The sequence below is a fragment of the Rhinolophus sinicus genome, linkage group LG03 (genome assembly GCF_036562045.2).
Source record: "Rhinolophus sinicus isolate RSC01 linkage group LG03, ASM3656204v1, whole genome shotgun sequence".
In the NCBI taxonomy this organism is placed as follows: Eukaryota; Metazoa; Chordata; class Mammalia; order Chiroptera; family Rhinolophidae; genus Rhinolophus; species Rhinolophus sinicus.
The window spans coordinates 31,131,899-31,154,269 of record NC_133753.1 but is presented as its reverse complement, the minus strand read 5'-3'; the positions used below and the strand labels follow the sequence as shown (position 1 = coordinate 31,154,269).

At 43.8% G+C, this 22,371-nt stretch overlaps 1 protein-coding gene across 2 annotated transcripts in view; it reads left to right on the top strand.

Moving 5' to 3' along the window:
* Nucleotides 1-22,371, top strand: part of FNTB (farnesyltransferase, CAAX box, subunit beta) — a 72,824-nt gene that overhangs the window by 23,520 nt on the left and 26,933 nt on the right. For both annotated transcript variants that reach the window (XM_074327358.1, XM_019733415.2), the window contains exons 2-6: nucleotides 1,593-1,657; nucleotides 12,011-12,083; nucleotides 14,235-14,326; nucleotides 21,563-21,709; nucleotides 21,813-21,896. In XM_074327358.1, the coding sequence (XP_074183459.1) occupies nucleotides 1,593-1,657; nucleotides 12,011-12,083; nucleotides 14,235-14,326; nucleotides 21,563-21,709; nucleotides 21,813-21,896 (461 nt within the window). The remainder of the gene's footprint in view (nucleotides 1-1,592; nucleotides 1,658-12,010; nucleotides 12,084-14,234; nucleotides 14,327-21,562; nucleotides 21,710-21,812; nucleotides 21,897-22,371) is intronic.

Genomic DNA, 22,371 nt, shown 5'->3' with positions numbered 1-22,371 from the left:
AAAAAGACAACCCAATTTTAAAGAATGAACATATTCAGAATACTTTATGACATACTGCTGTATTTCTGTCAGGTATCTTAGTTCAGAAATAAGCCTCCGTTTTCCTCATCTAGGATTTGGCTACATATGTTGCCTGAGTGGGAGCTGAAGGTGGGACTTCTCATTAATGAGCTCTTGGCTGGAGCTTTTCTTCTAGGGGTCTAAATGTCAGAATGCTAAGGAGGAGATGGGCTCATCCTTTAGCCGTTGAACGTTAAGTCATATGGATTTGAGTCAGCTTGTATTTGGGTAAAGGAAGTGAGTTTTCTTCCCACTTGATTTTGTTTCATTCAGAATTCATCAATTCACTTAGCTATATAACGTTATATAGTAGGCAAATCTTTATTTAGTGATCTTACTGATCTGTTTCTTGTGTATTTTTCTGTCAGCTGACAGTTTAGAAGGCCTGACTGAGAAAGGCAGCCTGTGTTCCATTTAGACTGGTGCTTTCTATTAGTCCTGTGTGAGTGTCTGGAACGGAAAAAGAATTATGAGGAATCGGGGGCAACTTTCTTATTCCATCTGAGTCAGGTACTCCCAGCGACCTCAGTCTGTTTTTTGAAATATTGTACATTCTTAGCCAGATCATCCCTCAAACTCATGTGCAAAGGCAAATACCAAATATAAATGAATTTTAGATTGGCTGCCATTTTAGATGATTTACATCACTACTCCCTTCATAGCAAATCATTCCTGCATACTTGTGAAAGGGACGAGAAACTCTGACTCAGTGAGTGTTTCAGAAACAAATAATACATTTTAAAAATTTCCCAGAGAGGACATTATTATGTATCTTGAAATCTCAACAAGGACATGCCTCACCACAAAGATGAGGGGTGCGGATGGAGGTGAAACGGTGTATCCTGTTAACCACTCCCTCCCACATCAGCGTCCCCTCTCCTTACAGAAGCTGTCCTGTGTAACCACATTATAGTGTGGTCTTCAGAGCACACAGGTGATCTGATTTCTTTTGTGACTTACTCTCCGAGATCCTGCATTTTAGTCTTGCGTGTGAGATAGTACCAATGACCAGATACGCTATTTCTTTGGTGTTTCTACAATTGATGTTCTTGTAAATCTCTTAGGGGATTTTAACATTGTTCAATCTATATTTAAATCTGTATTCAAACAATAAGAAGTATGACTTTTGGCAGGAATTAATTGTGCATTTGAGAATGGCCAGTAAAATGAATACCTAAACAACTTCATAAAGCAGGTGAGAATAAATCTTTCAAGCAAAATGTAACTGTCCTCGTCTGCTCCCTGAGTAACCGGTGCCAGGGAGCCAGACTGCTATTAGTTTGAATATTATGGATTAGTTTCCTGGAGAAGTCGATTGTGATGCCAGCATAGTATAGGGCATTCCCTCTCTCTCTCCTTGTCTAAGCCTGTCATTCCCGCAGAGCCCCTGAATGCAATCTTACAGGGCTATGAAGTACAAAACCACATCAAGCAACTCTAGCCAGTAGGCATTTGTGGTGATAGGAAGAAAAAGTTGATAGAGGTCTTATCTATATTTGTTTTCTCTCTCCCGTCTCCTGCGTCCTTACCAGGCAAAAGTAGAAGAAAAGATCCAAGAGGTCTTCAGTTCTTACAAGTTCAACCACCTTGTACCAAGGTAAGCTGTGGTTAGGCGTTTGAGTGGATCTGGGAGACACCACCTCTTTTCCTCCTGGAGACTGGTGGTTTTTGACCTTGTGACTGGCTACCTGGATATGCTTATGACCCCACTCCTTCCCTCTCTTAGAATGCTGTTTAGAGGAGATGCTCCACTTGAACTTGAGCCATCAGGTGTCACATGGGGATGCTCTTCGAGGCCTGAACTCTGAGATGTGAAGATGGAGAGAGGAAGTTCATGATTCTGTTGCTTAATTGTGACCTGTTGTTCTGGTGTTCAGATCAGAGCTCTCAAGTTTTTCATATTGCATTGAAACAGATGGAGGGCCCAGGGGGATGGCACAGGATGGATCCTTTTGATGTACATTATTATTTGACTGGGAAAATGTGAGAAGTTTGGTGGTGGTAAAGGAGCTTCTCCCAGCCTGGCTATCATTGGTAGGTAATTCTGCAGCAGATCCCAAGGGTGAAATTTCAAGTGAGAAATATAATGCCTTTTGGGTTTTTTGGTGCTAAGCAGGTTGAAGTCTTCTAAGTCTTTGATGTCAGAAATTCCAAAAAAGATATTATAAGCAGAAACTTATTATTTAATTTGAACCTTTATTTTCTCTTTTTTCCCCAGTTTTGTCATGTATCACACTAGGATTTCCTAAGGTTATTTCATTCCTTTAATTGCATTTCCCTTCTAGTCACCAATTGTTTCTCTGAAACCAGCCTGTGTCAAATTTCCAGCCATCAGAATGGATTAGAAGTCCAAAACTGCGTGTGGTCATCATTTTATCTTAATGATACAGCACTTTTCCTTGATAACCGCTGAGCAAAGTGTAGTTAGGCTGCTTCACTCTGGATGGAAACTGAGGGCCTGAAGTCCAGCCTCACCATCTTTATCAGGTCTCCTGAGTTCCTGAGACCTAACAGACTGACTCCTGGAACGTTGGCCTCTGGGTACTTCCGCTTCCTAGAACATTACAAATGGTTCTAGCCTGAGTTAATGTTGTGTCTTTTTTGTCACCATTCTATTTTGCCACTATTTCCTTGAAAAACAAATTCCGTCAGAAAATTCTGATTAGCCAAGACAGAAAATGATAGGAAAAGGCTAATTGGAAAAAGGGAAAGATAGGTGGGAATGTTATCTTCATCTTCCATTCCTGGGGAAAGAAAGAAGGAAAATATCCATAAGAGGAATCTTCCCCTCAAATAGCTAAGATGAAGCTCTGTACTCACCCAAAGCTCAGACCTCAGTAATGAAATGTCATTCTTGTCATGAGCCACGACTAGAGATTAGCAAAAGACAGTTTGTTTAAATGCTCCGGGAGAAAGAACTCTCTGCCTGAACTGTCTGCCTGGGATAGGCAGTTTCCCCAGAGGTGGTGGGATTTGGTGACGGTCAGGTGCCTGATTCCTTTAGGAGGGACTTTGTGGTTAGCGGTGGCATTCCGGTGACTCACCTGACTGAGTTCTGAGTCACCATCTACTATCTGCAGCTCTGTGTATACACGTCCTTTGCATTTCCAAAGGGACCTTTGATCGTCTGACATTCCTTGTTCACCCACCATCAGAATAGAACCCTTGGACTTTTCTTTCATTCTTACTGACTGTGAGGGAGAATGGGAGGTTATGGTCGGGGAGGAAGAAGAAGCTGTGTTTGGGGAGTGCTGGTAGAGAACAATAGGGGAGTAAAACCCCATGATTCATAGGTCTTAGGTCTGCTGTGGGAGGGAAACAAAAACGTTCCTCTTTGGTTTGGATCCTTTGTGGACATAGAATATATCAGGGCTCTGGGTTTATTTCAGGAATCTGACATTTCCCATTTTATCATTGTTGCCTATGAAAACAAGTGTTTTAAAGGATGCTAATGAGCATCTTATTATGTCACAGCAGGCTAAGTAATATATTAGATATTACATATTTTGGCTGAATGGCTGAGTATATAAATTAATATATCAATGTAAGGCTGAAGCCAAACATCACCGTCACAGAACAAATTTATAAGCTATAAGAATAAATCTATAAAATTATCAAAATTTTAAACTATTATCACAATTTCAGTATTTAACATTTCAGTAGTCAGATTTTAAAAGTCTGACATTATAATGTAGTAACAAACCTGTACTGTTAGCTAAAGTGACTATTCAGAGATCAGCATTAAGGCTAGACGCCGTGTTTTTTTCTGAGGTCACGATGCTGACCGGGTGTGGTAGAATCACACACACTCCCAGGACCACTGACCATGCACAGGACCAGGGATTCAGGAGTGGTGCTGAGGGAGGCAGGCTTCCAGAGCCACAGCCAGATAGCAGATTTGGCTGAACGTCAAAGCTGTGAAGCTGAGTGTGGGTGTATTCTACAGTTATTCCCCATCCCAGAAATGATTTTCCTTTATCTCTGAGCCGGTGAAACATGCATCCTATCCTGGAGGAGGTGGTCTGTCCCAAGGAGCTTTTTGACCATGCTTTTAACAGTTTTGTGTAGCAGCGTCCTGCTTTCCCATACAAGTTAATTTTTCTTTCCCCATAGTTAGTTATTCTCACTGCTCCACACACGTATGAATTTACCATTTTCCATTTATTGCATTACCTTTAGTAAGAAATCTGAAATGCATAAACTTAGCATACACACTCGTTCTCCCCCCACCCCCATGCTCACAAATACCTTTAAAATTGTTTTTCCTTGGGAAAAAGTGGCCTAGTGCTCCTTGGAGGTGAGAAATATTGACAGTGACCCAGTGCTAGTAGAGCACTGAAGGTAAGGGTTGACAATTGACCTGAAGCTAAATACTGTGAGTTGAAGCTCCCAAAGCAGTTCTCACACAGGTGCCTGCTGTGCTTCCATGTTGTCCTTCCATTCCTGTATGTGGTGCCCCCTCAGAATTCCCCAAATCCTGAGCAGTTAGGAGATGTAGTTCTTCATACTGTTCTTTCCAAGATCCTTACAAACAAGTTCATCTCCCCTCCCACCCTCCCGCAAATGACTTATTGCTTATGTAGCAGAGGCTTACATTTTGACTAGAGATGCCCCTGGCTTTGATGAGTTTAAGACCTTCCCAGGAGCCAACAATGGACTGAATCCCTGTCATCCCATCTGTTAAAAGCAAAGGCATGATTCTCCAGGAAGGTCCAGGTTTAGGGGGAGGAAGTGTGTTTGCTGTCATTCCGTCTGCCATATTCATTTAAAGTCATTCAAGCCTTCCCTCCTTCAGCCACAGCGTCTGAGGGTCTCCACAGGGCCAGGCGCTCTGCTGGACTCTGGGAACAGGGAGTGAGGCCGACCCCGGTCCTGCTGGGCTCCCAGTCTCATCGGGGAGGTGGCGATTAAACAAACAAATGCAAATACGTAGGTAATTACCAGTGGGATGTGTGTCAAGGAAGAGAACAGGATGCTCTGAGAGAGAATAAGAGGGAGAAATAGTGTAGGTTGGGAAGTCAGGGGAGGTGTCTTACTCCAGTCTAGTTGCTATAACCAAATATCATAGACTGGGTGGCTTAAACAACAAACATTTATTTCTCACAGTCTGGAGGCTGGGAAATCCAAGATCAAGGCACCAGCAGATTCGATGTCTGGTGCAGGCCCAGTTCCTGGTTCATGGATGGCCATCCTCTTGTGTCTTCACATGGTGGAAGGGGCATGAGGGAGCTCTCTGGGGCCTCCTTTAAAAAGTACACTAATCCCTTCAGGAGAGTTCTACCCTCATGAACCGATCACCTCCCAGAGGCCGCACCTCTGGGGATTAGGACGTCAACGTAGGGGTTTTGGAGGAAGACAAACATTCAGTCTATAGCAGAAGGCCTCTCAGAGAAAGTGACTCAGACTGAGACCTGGAGGGTGAGTAGAAGTTGGCCGGTTTCGGAGGTGGTGGGAGGGGTCCAGGCAGAGGGAAAGCTCGAGCAAAAGCCCTGAGATTGAAAAAGAGCAAGTGCAAAGAAGGCAGTGTGAGTGGAGCTCAGTGAGATGAGACTGGAGAGAAGTACGGGCAGGCACGTTGTGAAGGGTCTGGAAGCCCAGAGGCCTCACTCATGATACATGCGATTTACATTCCTGCCCAGTACACATATATTCCTAAGTTCCTTCTCTGACAGTGGAACTGGACTCCCAATATCCTTCATGCGTTTACTGATTTGATGATTCCTCTTGTGTGTCCCAGTCTCCAGCTCCCTGATCCACTTGAGGGCTGACACCCTGCGTTCCCCTCTCACTGCCCCACTCCTGTGCAGGGCCCACCTCGTTCTGCTCCACCTAACTGAGTGGCTTGAGGGCTGACTTGTTCAGCAAGGAGAGGGAAAGAGCTCTAGCTTTTCTTAACTCCCTACACAGAAAAGCATTTTTGAGAGAGGTGGATTGAGAATAAAGGAATGGGAAGGGTATTAGTCTGCTCAGGCTGCTATAACCAAGTACCACTGACTGAGTAGCTTAAACAACAGACATTTAGTTTCTCACAGTTCTGATGGCTAGAAGTCCAAGATCAAGGTGCCAGCAGGATTGGTTTCTTCTGAGGTCTCTCTCCTTGGCTTGCAGATGGCTGTCTTCTCCCTGTGTCTGTAGGCACACATACCTGGTGTCTCTTCCTCTTCTTTTGTCACCATACCTCATTTAACCTTAAATAATCTCTTCAAAGGCCTTATTTCAAATATAGTCATACTGAAGGTTAGGGCTTCGACATATGAATTTTGGGGGACACAATTCAATCCATGGCAGTATGGCTCTTACTACAGATTCTGGCTGACCAGAAGAAACTGGATGTATGTCCCTTCAATTTAAAAGAATCATAAACCTCAAGGGAGAAGTTAAAACTCAGTCACTTGGTACTGTGGCCTTTGAAGTTCTAGATAAATATCTAAAGAAACCTTTTCCAGGATTTTACAATAACGCATATTAGCATTTGTGTGTGTGTGTGTGTGTGTGTGTGTGTGTGTGTGTGTTTATGATTAAGCAGATGAAAATGAAAGAACATTTTCCCTTGTGGAAGTGGTCACTGAAAGGAACTTCTCTCCCCCTGTTTGTGGCTAAAGTTGGTTTTGAAATAAGCTAAACAGAGAACTCATTGGTTCTCTCCCAGCAGGACTCCTAGGGCCTGGCTGTCTGTGAGAGAGGTTCAAGATGGGAGGAGAGCTATCAGGGAGCCGCCTTTGGGCTTCCTCAGGTCCTGTCCCTATGGAACAACCTGGGGCTGCAGAAAATGTGACTGAGGCTTCTTTCAATTAGATGTTTCTGGGAAGCTGAGGCTTCAGGTAGTTTCCTGTCACTTAAGGATCCTAAGGAGTAAGCCAGTGTCTCTTACTCCCTAGAAATAGAAAAGCATTTGCGTCTTAGGTCTCTCATTTTCTAGCGACTGAAAAGCTCCTTGTCAAGTAGAAGGAATGCTGAGAGAAGACAAGAAATGGGTTCCTTCTCTAGGTTTTCTTTCTTTCTTTCTTTTTTCCAAAAAGGGGGAGAGTTTGTTTAGTTACGTCATTCAGCTCTCTAAAAATACTAAGTCCTGTAGGGAAGGTTAACCTCTGGCTGATGGGTGTCCTGCAGTGTGATGTGTAAGAACACACTGGAGAACTGATAGAACAAACCCCTGAGCCAGAGCAGACACGTCCTTGAGTCTAATCACCCCTCTCCTTGGGCTCTCCGCTTGATTGCATTTTAACTTCCCCTTGGAGACTTATCATTCTTTATATCAAAAGGACATATATCTAGGGAGAACAGTCTCTTTTGGTCAGTCAGAAATTAGCTTTACAATTCCTTTGTTCTTTTATTCATTTGACAAATACTGGGGGTGCCAAAAAATGTATACAAGTGGACCCTTTGATCAACGTTGCTCAAGCAGTAGTTCACTGTAATCAGAAGTGTCTGGATGCTGATGGTAACCACTTTGAGCACCTCTTGTCATTGCAGAAGTCAAACATGACTTTTATTTGTCTTTTGTTATCGGTATATATTGAGTATTATAATTTGAATACAGTTTTCCTTTCTTAAAATGTGTATCCATTTTTTTGGCACCCTCTGTAGATGTCGAGAGCCTGCTCTGTGTCTGCTGGGCACAGATGCTAGACTGACATGAGCTCCCCTCGCTGAGTTACAAGGCAGTGGAGTAGGCAGGCATACTGAACAGGTAATTCCAATAAGTACACCCCCTTTCTCGCATCATCCCTTTCCCCAGCATTATACTTAGGGTCACAAAATTTTATTTACAAGAAACCTTTAATGCTGTTTTGTCTGACATGAGGAGGCTAGTGTTCTCTTTTGGAACAGAGTGTTTTCCTTTCTCTCCTCTGTGGCTTAGCAGCTCAAGGTATTTGGCATATTCAAATTCCTTTGACTGTTTTTCGGACAGAGAAGAACTGACCTACAGAAAACCCCTCTGTGAATCGGTCCATTCAGAGGTAGAAGTCCGGAGTTCTGCCGCTAAATTCTGTGCTCGCCCTCTCCTGCTTGGGGTTCTCAGCCTCCCCTCACTTCCCGAGTGGGTCCCTGCCTGCCCACATGAATGCTGTCTGGGACCTGCCTGGTTCTTCTCTTTCATCCTGTCGATCCTGCCACACCCAGTCTGCTCAGCCGGGCCAGCACGTGAGCTGTTTCAGCGATTCCCTGATCTCAGCCGGTTCCGTCACACCTCTGCCTTTTTGCTCCCCCATCTTACCAGTCCTTACCACACCCTCCCTCCCCATCGCTGCTTCTGCTAAAGGGTCCCAGCAAGATTTCCAGGAAAAAAGATCGTGTAACACTGCCTATTGAATGGCTTCACCAAAAGTGTATACTACTTAGCTTTAGCTGGGCCCTCACTCCTGCTTTCTAGTCCTTTTATTTATCTCCTATAGATTCCCTAACACATTCACCACAATGGCCAATCCACAATTCTGCCACATTCTTGTCTTCTAATTCCTGAGAAAATTGAGGCCGTCACCCTTCAGTCTCCTTGGTTTCCCTCATCCCCACTTCAAAGTCCTGTATCTGTCTTACTTCACACTGTCTCCCATCACTCTGTCTCCAAGAATGTAGAATGTGGGCTCTTGCGTTTTCAGCCTCTCCCCTTTGCTTCAAGCATGTTCGCTTCTTGTCTGTCTGAACCACCTGCCCTTACCCCAGTGGCCCCACAGGCCACCACTCTGTTGTCTTTCTTCCCTCACAATCACCACAAGCACTGTTAGATTGTGGGTTTCGTATCCCGTCACAAGTGTTACCCCCTCCCCAGTCCATTCAGGATGCTGCAGCCAGGATAATCTAGAAAATGCCAATCTGACCATGTCTTTCCTGTGCCTAAAAGACGTCAATGACTCCCTTAATTTTTTTTTTATTTTCCTTGTTTTAGTAATAGCTTTAATGAGATGTAATCCATGTATCATACAATTCACTTATTTATAGTGTACAATTCAGTGGTTTTTAGTATAGTCACAGTGTTGTGCAGGCATCACCACTGTTAATTTTAGGACATTTTCATCACCCCAAAAAGAAATCATCAGCCATCACCCTCCAATACCTCCATCCCCACCCTGGCCTCTGCCAACTACTTAGTCTACTTTCTGACTCTATGGATTTGCCTATTCTAGACATTTCATTTAAACGGAATCATACAAAATGTGATCTTTTGTGACAGTTTCTTTCACTTAGCACAGTGTTTTCAAGGGCTATCCATGTTGTAGCACAGTGACTCCGTTCTTTGATTTAAAATCAAACTCCCAAAGTATTTATAAGTCCTGAATGATCTGCCATCTCTGTAGCTCTCCAGTCGGATTTCTCACTGCTCACTACCTTGTACTTTGGCTCCAGCGGGACTAAACTCACTGGAATGTACCTTGGTGGTCCCTTCCTGCAACACCGTCTGTCCCTTGCATTTTGCCTGGCTGATTCACGTCCGTCAGGTCTCCTTCATTCGTTGACTTAATGCACTGTCCTTTGGGAAGTTTGTTCTGATCCTCCATGCCTTCCGGGGAGCTGCCAGAGCCCACCGCATTTCCTGTCAGACTGGGCTGTGATTCCACTGACTTGTCTGTGTCCACCTCTGGAGCACAGCATGAAGGAGCAGAGTCAGCAGCCACCCCAGCACCGGACCCCCAGTCCGCACAGAGGGCTGCTCACTGAGTCCTGCCCTCTGGACCTCCTTGAAAGAGAAATTGAGTCTGCCTTCTCTTCTTTATGATCTGGAATCTGCCCTCACTACCCCCTGAACTCTCTTGAAGGTTGCCAGCCACTTTGTGGTTTGCCCTCTTTTCCCTTAATCTTGCTGCAGGATTTGCCACTGCTAAATACCTCCATGATATTCTCTCCTCCCGTTTTGCCTGTGACCTGACACTGCCTGTGTCCTTCCCCTGCTTATGTCGTATTCTTCATTTCTCTCCTCTGGCTCTTTGTCCCCCTCCCAGCCCTTAAAGATGGGCCTTCCCCCACTTCTGCATTCAGACTTTCTCCCTGCTCTGTCCTCCACTCCTGCAGCTTCACCTCTCACCTGCATCCAGATAAATGATTCCCAGTCTGTCTGTGTCACCTGGATCCCTCTCCTGAGTCTCACATGTGTTTCCAACAGTGCGATTGGCAGCCTCACCTGCATACACTTTCAGTGCCTTTAAAGTCCACCTGTCCAGAAGTCAGCTTATCATGGGTCACTGTGCCAGTTCAAACCCGAAGAACTCTAAGTACTTCCCACCTGGTTGACTCTTAATAATTGATCGATAAGCATTTGTTCAATTGAATACCTACAAAAGAGAATGGTTCAACTTAATCAGTCTTCCCACCTCCTCTCTCCCCCCACTTAGTGCTTTCATTCAGTTCGGTTTGTAAACACATACTGAATGCCTGCTGATGTCAGATAATTTTTCTAAAGCACAGTTCTGGTCATTTTTTTCTTAGCTCAAAATCTGCAGGGCTTCCCTTTGCCTGCTAAATTGACTAGAGATTCCTCAGCTGGCATCCCAGCCCCCTGCAAAAACGACTTCAGCTGCCTTTTCGATCTCTCCTCTCATTCCTAATGTTCAGGCCAAATCCTCTTGCACACTTCGTACCTGTGCTGCCGTCAGCCACCTGCACCTATTTAAACTTAATTTAATTAAAATTAAATAAAACTTACAATTCAGTTGCTCAGTCACACGAGTACATTTCAAGTGCTCATTGCCACATGTGGTTAGTGGCTACCTGGTGGACAGCACAGATGACATTTCCGCCATCACTGAAAGTTCGCTGGACAGCGCTGGTCTGTACCTTTTTTGTTTCTGTTCCCTCTGGCTAAGCTGTCCTCCCACTGTGTCCTCCCCTCCTTGCCGTCTCAACCTATACAATTTTTCTCCCTCTACTGGGGCTGCCCCCTCATGTTTCACCTCTTCCCCGTAACCTTTGCTGATCATTCTTTTATTTCTTAATGAGATGGGCCCTCCCTTGAGAGCCTCAGTAGTATTTTATCTATGTTTCCTTTATGGAACCTACCCATTTTTTTTTCTCTTATTGTAGCCACTTTTATCCTTATTTCCTTTCCAGTGCTGAATTGGAAGACTTTTTGAGATAAAGACTACACCAATGATCTTATTCTGTGCATAGCATAGTGGGAGTTCCATAAACAATTGTTGAATTGAATATCTAGAAAAGAGAATGGTTCTTCTTTCATTTCTGAAATCGTTAAGTGCAGTGCATGTCTTGCCTTTCTGTTTTTGTCCTTCCTTCCGCAATCACACAGGCTCTGCTGCCAGACCAAGCACCAAGTTCAGCGCCCGTGCTTGGCCTACCTGTGCAGGTGGCCATGGGTGCCGCATTCTGTCCTGAAGCCAGTATTGCCGACATCAGTGCCAAGGAGAACAATGGGCTGCAGAATACAGACGATCCTCTGGCCAAGGCTGTGGGTCATGTAGGAGGTGGAATTTAAGGGAGGGAATCATAGACGGATAACTGAGGGGCAGGCAGGATACAAACTACAAACCTCCGAGAAGTGACCCCAGAAGAAATGACTGCAATGACAGAGGCTAACCAAGTCAGGGAAGTGGCGAGGCTCAGATTTAAATTGCTTACAGGATGGGGAGCCGTGCGATAGCTGTTTACAGTTAGACCCTGGGGGAACTTTCTGGGTGGTTTGTCGCTGCCTGGCTGTGTGTGTTTGTTGTGGCTTTTTACTCAGCCTAAAGTCACCCGCCATGAAGAAGAGGATCTCAGAAGATTTGCCAGTACATTTTCAGATACTTTAGGGACATTCAGATACTGGTCTCCTTTGTCTAGCTTAGCCGCCCTTGGGAGCTATAGAAGTTGCTGGTTTTCCATTCATTGACTGTGGGGGGACGTGCTGAAGCTGAGAGTGTGTAGGTGCTCGTGTGTGCGCACTCATCTGCACATGTTTTCTGTAGCGGGTGGAAACATATGCTATTAGAATAAGTTTACACGCTCTTTGTCTTTCCAGGCTCGTTTTGCAGAGGGAGAAGCACTTTCATTACCTGAAAAGAGGCCTTCGACAGCTGACAGATGCCTATGAGGTAAACACACTGTCCAGGAGCTCTTTCTATCAAGTTCTCAGCCAGATCTTTCTCCCTTTTTTCTCTTTGAACGTAAAAGACTTATGAGTCTGACCTCTTGCAGGCTCACTCATTGTACCATGTGGCTCCGGCAGGAACCAGGTACACAGGAGCCAGGTCCCACAGAGCTGGAAGCCCCACCTCTGAAAGGGCAGAACCAGGTCTCTCCCTGTCTTCTCCTCCCGCAGAGCTCGTGGAGCACCCTGGATCGGGTGGGTTTTCTTCCGCCATTAGGTCACAGCTGAGGGGTTCATGTGCTTTCTTCTAGACACCCCTTGACAGCTAGCACAGAGGCAGTTACCTGTTCATCCCAATCCTTTGCCCTATAAGCTGATCTAATTCCTACACTGGCCAAAGGATCAGTATACAAATCCCAGAGAGTACTATCTAGTTTAACATTGTCAACATGCCCACTGTAAAACTCACATTCCTCAGGTCCCTAGGGTTCCACAGGGGCCCTGGGGACATGGGGAGGGGTCCTGGGAATGGGGCTGAGTGGCAGGCAGAGGGGGAATGTGAGCAGGAGGGCTCCAATCTTCCTGCCCCGCTTTACAGAGAGCAGGCTGCTCTGAATTTGCTTTCTATTTGGGGGTTGTATATTTAATTATTTACTACAGGGATTGACCAACTCAAATGTAGACCCAAGCAGGTAGCATAAATAAGAGGTGGACTGGGGGAGACTGAGGCAAACCAGAGGCCCCATGCTTTTACTCTGTTCCTGCCCATAGCTGCCATCTAGGAATGGAGACCCAGGTTGCCAGATCTCTCTCTCTCTCTCTCTCTCTCTCTCTCCTAAATGAAGCCAGAAATCTAGATTCTGTATGATTCTCCAAATGCTTAAATGTTGCAACCAATTTCAATGAAACAAAACACTACAGGGAGCAAGCAGAGCACATCCATGGACTTCAGTCCTCAATAGTTAGGATCCAGTCAGTCCTGATGCAGTTAATCCCATTACCAACGAACCATTCATTGAACAGTGTGCTAAAAGCTCACCATGCATTGTCTCATTAATTCTCACAACGACTCCATGAGGTAGGTGAGTCTTTATTTTTTACAGATAAGGAAACAGGCACAGCAAGATGAATTAATTTGTTCAAAGGCACATAGCAAATAAGAAGAGGAGCTGGGACTCAAACCCTGGCAGGCCAAATCTATAGCAGTGTCTTCGGGGACCACACTACTGCCCCCAGGTGGCGAGCTCACCATAGCACATGTATGAGGAGGGCTCCATGGGCCGGAAACCTGGGTTCTTGTCTCATCTCTGACATTTACTGTCTTTGTCATCTGGAAAAAGTTCATCTCTCTGGACCTCATTGATGTACTTTTAACCTGTAAAACAGGGGCAGTAATATTACCTGCCTGCCTAGACCGTGAATGCTCAATGTTTACAGCTTGAATTAGGATCAAGTTCTGTTCACACGTCACCTTGGAAGCCTTTCCCAGCGCCCCTAGGCAGGGTTAGTTGGTCTCTTCATGTGTTCCCTCAGGACTGCTTCTGCCTGTTACAGCATTTCTCAACGTGTAGGTACACATGTGTTATGTTCCATCTTGTTCCAGAAAGACATAGGTAATTATCGTTATGTGTCTGTCTAGTGCCCTTTTCCTCTACCGATAACTACACACATTCTATATCCCAAGCATCTCAAGAATAGGAACTGAATTTTATTTATTATTACACCCCCAATATGTAATACAGTGCTTGACACAAGGTAGATACTTATTAAATATGTAGTTAATCCGCGGATGAGTTAATCCCGGAAATCCTTTTCTGAGATTATATATCTCTGTGGGTCGACACTGAGAAAACAGTAGCGCTTAACTGCTGAGCATGCGAGAAGTCCTCTGCTCAGCCTTCCTTCCGTGCCGGTCAGGGAAGGACCCATCGGGTTCAAGGTGAACGTCTTTATTGCATTGTCCTTTTCTCACATATGGTTATTTCAGCTTCTGGCTTTGGCCACAAAGCAAAGCGTCCTTCATTCCCTGACCATTCATAGTGTGCCCTCCTCGCCCTTTTCAGGCTGCAGGGAGTGAGACAGATGTCTCCTTGTCAGCAGTGTCTGGGACTGATTCTGAATAAGGGGTGTGTTTTCTCCCCTGTGCCTTTCACAGTGTCTGGATGCCAGCCGCCCATGGCTCTGCTATTGGATCCTGCACAGCTTGGAACTACTAGACGAGCCCATCCCCCAGGTGGTGGCCACAGAGTGAGTCTGGCTTCGGGGAACTAGGGTTTTCCCTGGAATTGTAGTTTGAGTTTGGGGTGCTTTTTGTTTTGTTTCTGTTTTATTTATTTTAAATGAAAAACACAAGAGTGCTTCAGAGAAACCCATGTCCTTCTCTTGACCTTCAGTAACTTCCTGAAACTCCTCCACTTTAGAAGCCTGTTGTAAGGTCATGGATAGAAAAAGACTTTGAACTCCCAAGAGAAGGATTCTGATTTCTTCTGTGGCTTTTTCTTTTGATCTTGTTCTGGTCTTTGAGAAAAGCCTTCATCATCAACTTGGAGGCCATGATTTCCCAGACAGCACAGTATGCACTTGAATAGTTTCTGTGGGGAAGCAGGTGCCAACCCAGGGAACAGAAATGCCTCTGCCTTCCGTAAGCACCTCCACAGAAGTCCCCCTCACCAATGCCTGGAGGACAGTGTAGCTCTTAATGGCACCAGATGTGTTACCGTCTCGGTGTGCAAATGCCATGACTGACAGTTTTCTTCCGATTAGAGATCTAAGCCACTAAGATTCTTCCCAAACTGCAGGGGCAGAGGTCTTCTCAGCGTGGCACCTCATCCTTAGACGTTCGTCACGATTTATATGTTAAAGAAGAAGAAACTGCTCTTCAGTCCAGTCTTAGGGATGCCTTGGGGGAGGAGAGGGCAGCCAGCAATTGGATCCAATGCCCCAGTTCTTGCTGAGAGACAGCATGTCCCCTAGGCAGCCACTTGAGCTTCGCTACCCCCCATGGTGTTCCTGAGGGACAGGAGTCTGGGAGGGGAGGCCCCTGCGCCAGGTTCAGTTTTTCCACAGCACATAGAGGTGGCTGTACCAGGATGCTTAGAGGCTAGTCGTGCCCCTCCCTGGCCACAGTGCATGGGTCACACTGTCAGGTCAGGAGAACAGAACCACACATTGTCTCATTCATTCTGTCTTAACAATAACCTCTCATTCTTGCCTTCCTGGGCAGGGTGTCTTGTGATGAATGTGGATAGGGAAGATAATAAAGAATTCGGCCATTAACCCTTGTGATGCATACGATGCTTTCTGAGGGAGAGGAAAAATACGCATTGTCTTCCTCATGATGCTGCTGGCCTAGCTGCTTCTAGCTCTGGAAGGAGAGTTGGATACAGTTTCTGCAGTAACAGGAATTTAATTGTTAAAATAAAGGCCCATGTGTTTTTGAAATACCAGTTGGAGGTTGTGGATTGTTTGGGAGGTTTCGCCCCCCACACATACACAATCAGGGTGTTCGGTAGGGGAATGGGAAAGTCGTTCATGAGAGAAGAAGGAAATGGTAGGGATTATGAGAGTGAAGTACAGATGCCTCCTAGAGGAGGACATAGACCGATTTGAAAAGGGAAGATAGTGATAAGGGCGTTCCTTGGGTCAGCATCGATTTTGAGTTTTTTCTAGGTTGTATACTTGGTGTTTTATAGGTAAGTCTTTTCTGAGGAAATAAGTGTCAGAGCAGCTTTTGTGGCAACATCAGATAGGAAGAGAGCATCCCTTTAACCGGCTTTTCGCATTGAACAATTGGAGACAACCTAAGTGCAACAAACAGTAGGGGATGCTTTAAAGTACAAGTTTAAGTAAATTATGGTGCAACACATGCAATCAAATATTATGTAGTCTTTTAAAAATTAAAAAGTTAACAGTTGTTAACTAGACTTATTGTGATGATCATTTTGCAGTATATACAAATATCAAATCATTATGTTGTATACCTGAAACTAATGTTGATTATACCTCAATACAGAATTTATATATAAATGTGTATATTTATGTAGAGATGTTCATGATTTAAGCACAAAAGATTTCACTTTGATAGATTAAAAATGTAGATGACTATATTCATAGGAAAAACCAGAGGAACACACACACACACACACACACACACACACACACACACATTATTTCTGGATAGTGGAGTTAAAGGTGATTTTTTTCTTTTCTAGGGTTATTTGCATTTTCTAAAATTTCTGCAATGAACTTTCATTGTTTTGTAATTAAAAGAATGTTTTAAAACTGCAAAGCTGATTTGTCCTAATTTCAAGGACCATTTGATAATTAATGACTGAGAATTTTTGTTTCATGGCTGCCTTAAAAGCTTTGCTTGTGGTTCTTCTGAGCATTGATTTAACAGACTTTTGAAGAATTACTTAGACTTTCCAATAATAATGTATTTTGTTTTGTGCGTAGCAGGCAATTAACTCTAGGTGCAGATCATATTTGTTATGAACAGAGCCTAGTAGCTCTGACATATAAGGAAATAAATTATTTTTAGTAAGATACAGAGAAATCTTAGTGACTTCTACAAAAATATGTGGACTTTTTTTTTTTTTAGACTATCTGGTATCGGATATTGCCTTTTTATTTATTTTGCACAGGAAAAAGAAGTGCTTTGAAAATGTGGTCAGGTTCGTTTTTCTTCTTTTTTACAAATATTAAGGTGACCTAGAGGCTGAGTTTAGCTCTGAAGTTTTATTATTTCCTGCCCTCTTCTCTCCCCACTCCCTCACCTAGTGAGCAACACATACACAAGCACACTTCTCTCTCCTGTTTTGTGGTCCTGTTGGGCTTCTATTTGTTGAGGGAACAATATGCATGCAGAGTTCCCTCCAGTGGACACAATCACTTTTGTCAGCTAGTGTGACTGCTGACTGAAGCCAGCAAGGCCAGGTTCTTACTGCTGGTGGCAAACCTTTCAAGAATCATATAATCGTAGGTACGAGTTTAGCTTGCCTCTCTTAAGAGAGTGTACTCACAAATGCATACATGTTTACCTAAAACAAATTAACATTTTGGAACCAGACTAAGTACATTTGCTTTGCTAATGATTTTAGCACTGAAGGCAGATCCTTCCATGAGAATCCCCTGCTTTGTTATTGCAAGACACTTGAATGAAATGCGTGGAGTAAAATGGAAATCTCAGGGAGACCACTGCACTGTTAAGTTAGGTTTTTATTTTCTGTAAGACTTAAAAATTGTCTTTAACTGAAAAAATTGTTTTAGGACTTTCCTGCTTGTAAAGTTTTTCCAAAGCTTAAATTAACATTTTTGTGTGTCAATATTTTATTTCTCTTTCAAAAGGTTATTAATAGCTTCTCCCCGAATAACTCCTTAAATATTTTTAAGTTTTAAATTTAAACATAATTTGTCTGTTTTTGTACCTTTTAATGAAGACACCTTATCTAATCTTGTCTTATGGGCACACTTGGGCACCAAGTGGGTAGAGGCGAAGGATGACACTAAATATCCTCCACACAACAGTCCACCCCACAAAGAATTATCCAGCCCAACATGTCACAACTACCTGGGTGGAGAAACCCTGCTCTAAAATAACCGACTTTAGATTTGACCACACATCCAAAACAGTAGTATGCCGAGGGCTGCCAGCGCGTTATGGAGTCAGGTACCTGCCACACTCTACAGGCAGCCCTGGCCTTCAGGAATCAACTAGAGAGCCTGCCTTTCACCTGTTCATGGCTGTATCTACCTAGGAAAGGCGTTTTCCTCTCCCTTGTAGTGTTAAGCTGAAGCTGTTTTACAGTATGAAATCGGAAAGACTCCGTACCAGGAGAAGCCTGATGTCACCTTGTTCATCTTGCATTTGATTTGCCTCTACCCCTGAGCCATTCTGCTCAAGGATGACTGTTCCTATTTCCAACGCTATAATCTTGGTAACTTATCCTAGGCCTGAAATCTGTCTGTGGTAACCTATATTCTGGTGCTCACGTGTGTCTTAAATCTCGCCTAAAATTGTCTTGCTTCAGATTAGCTTCTATGTTTGTTTATTTACCAGAAAGTTTGTATAATTATCTTTTGTATACTTGAGGTATTTTGCTGGGTCGCTTCTTCATTTTTCTGTGGTTGCCTGTAATATTAAGGCTTTTAATAATTTTTATATTTAGCCGTTTTTACAACTTGAATCTGAACTTCTTTTGAGTTGAAAAATGGAGGCTTGAGCCAAACATAATTCTGACCAATACTGTGTTATTAGGCTTTTAACTAGTGTTTTTGTTACTGTTGTTCACAACGCATGGGCCCTAACTTCTGGTGCTTTTTCTGCTGTGTTCCCATCCTACATTTACATACTTTACTCATCCCCCACTCCTGCCTTCCCTAAGTATGTGTATTACTTGCTACTTGTACCTGTTTCCTTTGTTTTATTCTTATTGGCTTCTGATTTGTTTTGTATTAGTCTGGACTTTTAAGTCTTACCTTGGAGGTAATTCCTGCTCGTTTTGCATTATTGTGTCATTCACTATACATGCTTTTGAGTCCTTCATCCAAGTTGGTGACAGTGATGTCCAGGTTCAAGCACATTAGGTCAGTCCTCAACCAGCTCCTAAAAGTCTGAGTACACTCCTCGTAAGGCTGACAGTAAAATATTGATACTCTTGCTTTGAACTTGATCCTCTTACAAGTTTTACATTTTCTTTAATAGTTGAATGATAGAGCCGTGGTATCCAATAGAACTTTCCACGATACTGGAAATGTTGTGTATTTTGTAGTAGCCTCTGCCGACATGTAGCTATTGAGCAGTTGCCATGTGGCTTGTGTGACCAAGGAGCTAAATGTTTTAAGTTAAAATTTAAATAGCCTCCTGTAGCTGGTGTCTACCTACTGGACAGTGCAGAGCTATGGCGCTGCGACCCAAAATGTGACATCCCCAGAGCAGCGTCATTGCCGTCCCCTGGGCACTTGCTGGAAATGCAGAATTTCAAGCCCATGTAGCTCTACTGAATTAGAGCTGCATTTTAACATGATCCGAGGTGATTTCTTTGCACCCTCAAGTTTAAGAAGTGCTGATACTTGGTTGTACATTGGAGTCACATGGGGAGTTTTAAAAACTATTGCCGCCTGGGTCCCAACCTCAGCTATTCTGATTTAATTGTTATGAGGTGTGGCCTGGGCATTGGGGTTTGTTCAAAACATCCCACAAGTAATTCTAATTGCACAGCAAATTTTTATGATACTCAAACTTGTGCATATTTAACTCACCTGGGAATTTGATAAAACTATGGAGGCCCAGGCTCTTTCCTGCTTCAGCAAGCCTGCCTCTGTGTATTCTTTACCAATGATTCTGATACACATTTTTTGGATTAGAAAATCTCCCCTATCTAGAAGATAGTTTCCTACTTTGTTGGTAATTGCCACATAACCTAGAATAAAATGCCTTGCTGATTTGAAAGAAAATTGATCTACTAGATCATATGACTAAAAAGTCATATGACTGACTTATGAATACTTGTTTTTGTTTTTTTTACAAAGTTTGCCACTATTGCTGTTTGCACAGTGTTTACTGCTTGTGATATTTTTATTTTTATCAGTTGGTGAATTTCTGGTCTCTGAGATAAGTTTTTCTCCCCCTTTTGATAGCTAGACGTATCATTCACATTTTGGGTTTCAGAACAGCTAAGAGTTCTGCTGCTGACAGCTGGTAGCTTCATGGTCAACATGCCAGTTCCTTAAGGCTGCTCTGGATCAGAATGTTCCATGATATGGAAGTGTCTGAGAGTCCAGAAAAGCCCCAGTCCTGGTTCCCCAGCTAGCCCCACAGGCAGTCAGGTGCAGTGTGTCAGCTGAGGGAGATTGGCGTGGAGGCATGATTTAGAGGTGTCTGCTGCATTCCAACCCCTGCTCATTTCAGGGTCTGGGTCAGGACAGTTTCATTTGGCACGCTTCTGTCTTGGGAGCTGGGAAAGGGAACGGATAACTAGGTGACTCTTTAATGTGCTAAAACATTTTGCTTTTGTGACATAGAATACTTTTTGTATGTTAGTGCAGCCAGCCGTTGCTAGAACATGAGTTTATTAGCTACTTGTTCCCAGAAAATGTGCTAAGAATCGATGACGCTCTGGAACATATGCTAGGAACAAACTCATTTTCTCTATGACAATTAATTGCTGTTAAAAACGTCCACAAAACTATTTCCTTTGTCTGATTATCCACTCCAGTTTCAATCCTAGTGTTTCCTACAGCAAAATTTTAGGTGCAAATAAAAGTGAATGTATTGTTTTTTAACTGTGACAATTTCAGGACTCCAACAGCAAATCAGCAGCATTTTCTGTTGCTGTCCCTGCCCAGATAATGGATGATCTGAAATTAAAAGTGATCAAGTATGTTGTGGGAAAACAGTAATAAACTGTGTCTTAGTGGAGATTAACTAGATTCTGTGTGGTCCCTGGCAGCCATAGATAAGAAAATAGGAGATAAAAGAGCCCAGGAAAAAAGGCTACCTGGGCACTATAAGGACACAGGTATGCACCTTGTTCTTTTACATGGAGGCCTGTCCTCAGCCTGTGACCCCAGCTGAGTCATGGGGACACAAGTTAATAACCAGGACTTTCCCGGGGTACACCTTTCTGGAGAACTTCAGAGGACCTTGGTCAAATAGAAGTTACATTCTTGGTTTCACCTGAACCAAGAACGTGGCTTCTGGTTAAACTGATGCCAGGCTTGGGGGCAGGGGCTTGAAGGCAAACCCCCACTAAACAGTTTCCCTCAGTGAGGGCGTTGGAGCCTCTGTGGGTTGGTGTGAAAAGTTCTCCCAGAACCCACAGACTGGGATGCATTCTTGTGATATGAGTCACAGGCCTTAAGTTTGCCACAACTGAGGTGAGCATGGTTCTCCTAACCATGGAGGCAGACTCCGTGGAAGTTTGTTTCTTGTCGGTTGAAGGAATAAACATCATTTAGCGTGCTGGGGCTTAGGTGGCAATGGGAGTAGACGGCATCTCTTTAGATATTCTTAGTAGGCTTCAGCGATGGATCTAGACCAAGGTGGTTCGTGTGGGAAGAAGCTTTAGGCACAATTTGGGGAGGTGCCCCAAAGGCATGGAGAAGGAGGCTGGTACCACAGATCCAAGGTGGCAAATTGAGTGAAAAGTATGGGAAAGATTTGGTCAAGAAGCATAACCCTTACCCCCAGTTCTATGAAAGTCTGTTTCTGCCTGGCCTTCTGTTCCTTGCTTCATGGCTAGGCAAGTGCTTAACTATAAAACTCAGATAGGAGGGCATACAACGCTGATGATAGCAGGGTAGAGAGTTAGGCCCTTTGCAGGGGTTAACTATTTTCACTATATATTTAATAGGTGGGAGAAGAGGGTTTTTTTCCTTATGAGAGGGCTGGGGGACATTTGGAAAGGCACGGACTCTGGTGGAATTTGGTGTTTTGAAATGAATGCTCTCTGACTTTGTTTTTCCCTTTGGCTGTTTACTTAGTGTGTGCCATTTCCTGGAGCTGTGTCAAAGCCCAGAAGGTGGCTTTGGCGGGGGACCTGGCCAGCACCCACACCTTGCACCCACATATGCAGCAGTTAATGCACTATGCATCATTGGCACCGAGGAGGCCTATGACGTCATTAACAGGTACAGCCAAAGCCAGCAGTGACAGAAACGCAGAAGGGCTCCCTGCCTGCTGACACTGCACTGACCATTGCTGTCTCCTGCCTGTCTCTCCTTTGTTTCTCAGAGAGAAGCTTCTTCAGTATTTGTACTCGCTGAAGCAACCTGATGGCTCTTTTCTCATGCACGTTGGAGGTGAGGTGGATGTGAGGTGAGTGGGGTTTTTCTCAGGCTGCTGCATCAGTAGATTCTAGAGCGTATCCGCCATTAGAGATGCCAAACCCAAGGAACAACATGGCAAAGCTGCTGCTTTGTCACAAAACGACACACAGAATGACATGTTGGTGACACAGTGTCGTAATCATTGCAGATGTGATACAGATGTCCTCAGGTGTCATTACCATTCAACTTCTTTTATATAAATGTCAAAACATTACTATCAGTAAGACACAAAAAATCAAATACTTTTGTTTTAAAAGTTAAAAATACATTTGTTTGGTATAAAATGATAAACTGGAATATATAATAACTATATAGTGTCATATAATCTTTCATTTCTCTGGGATAAGGGAGAAGAAAGCCCAGTAGAGATTTAGTAAATCTTTTGTGAATGAATTTAATGAAATCATGAGATGTTTAACACCTGCGTGAGAATTGCTTTGGGAGGTGCAGAAACCCTCATCGGC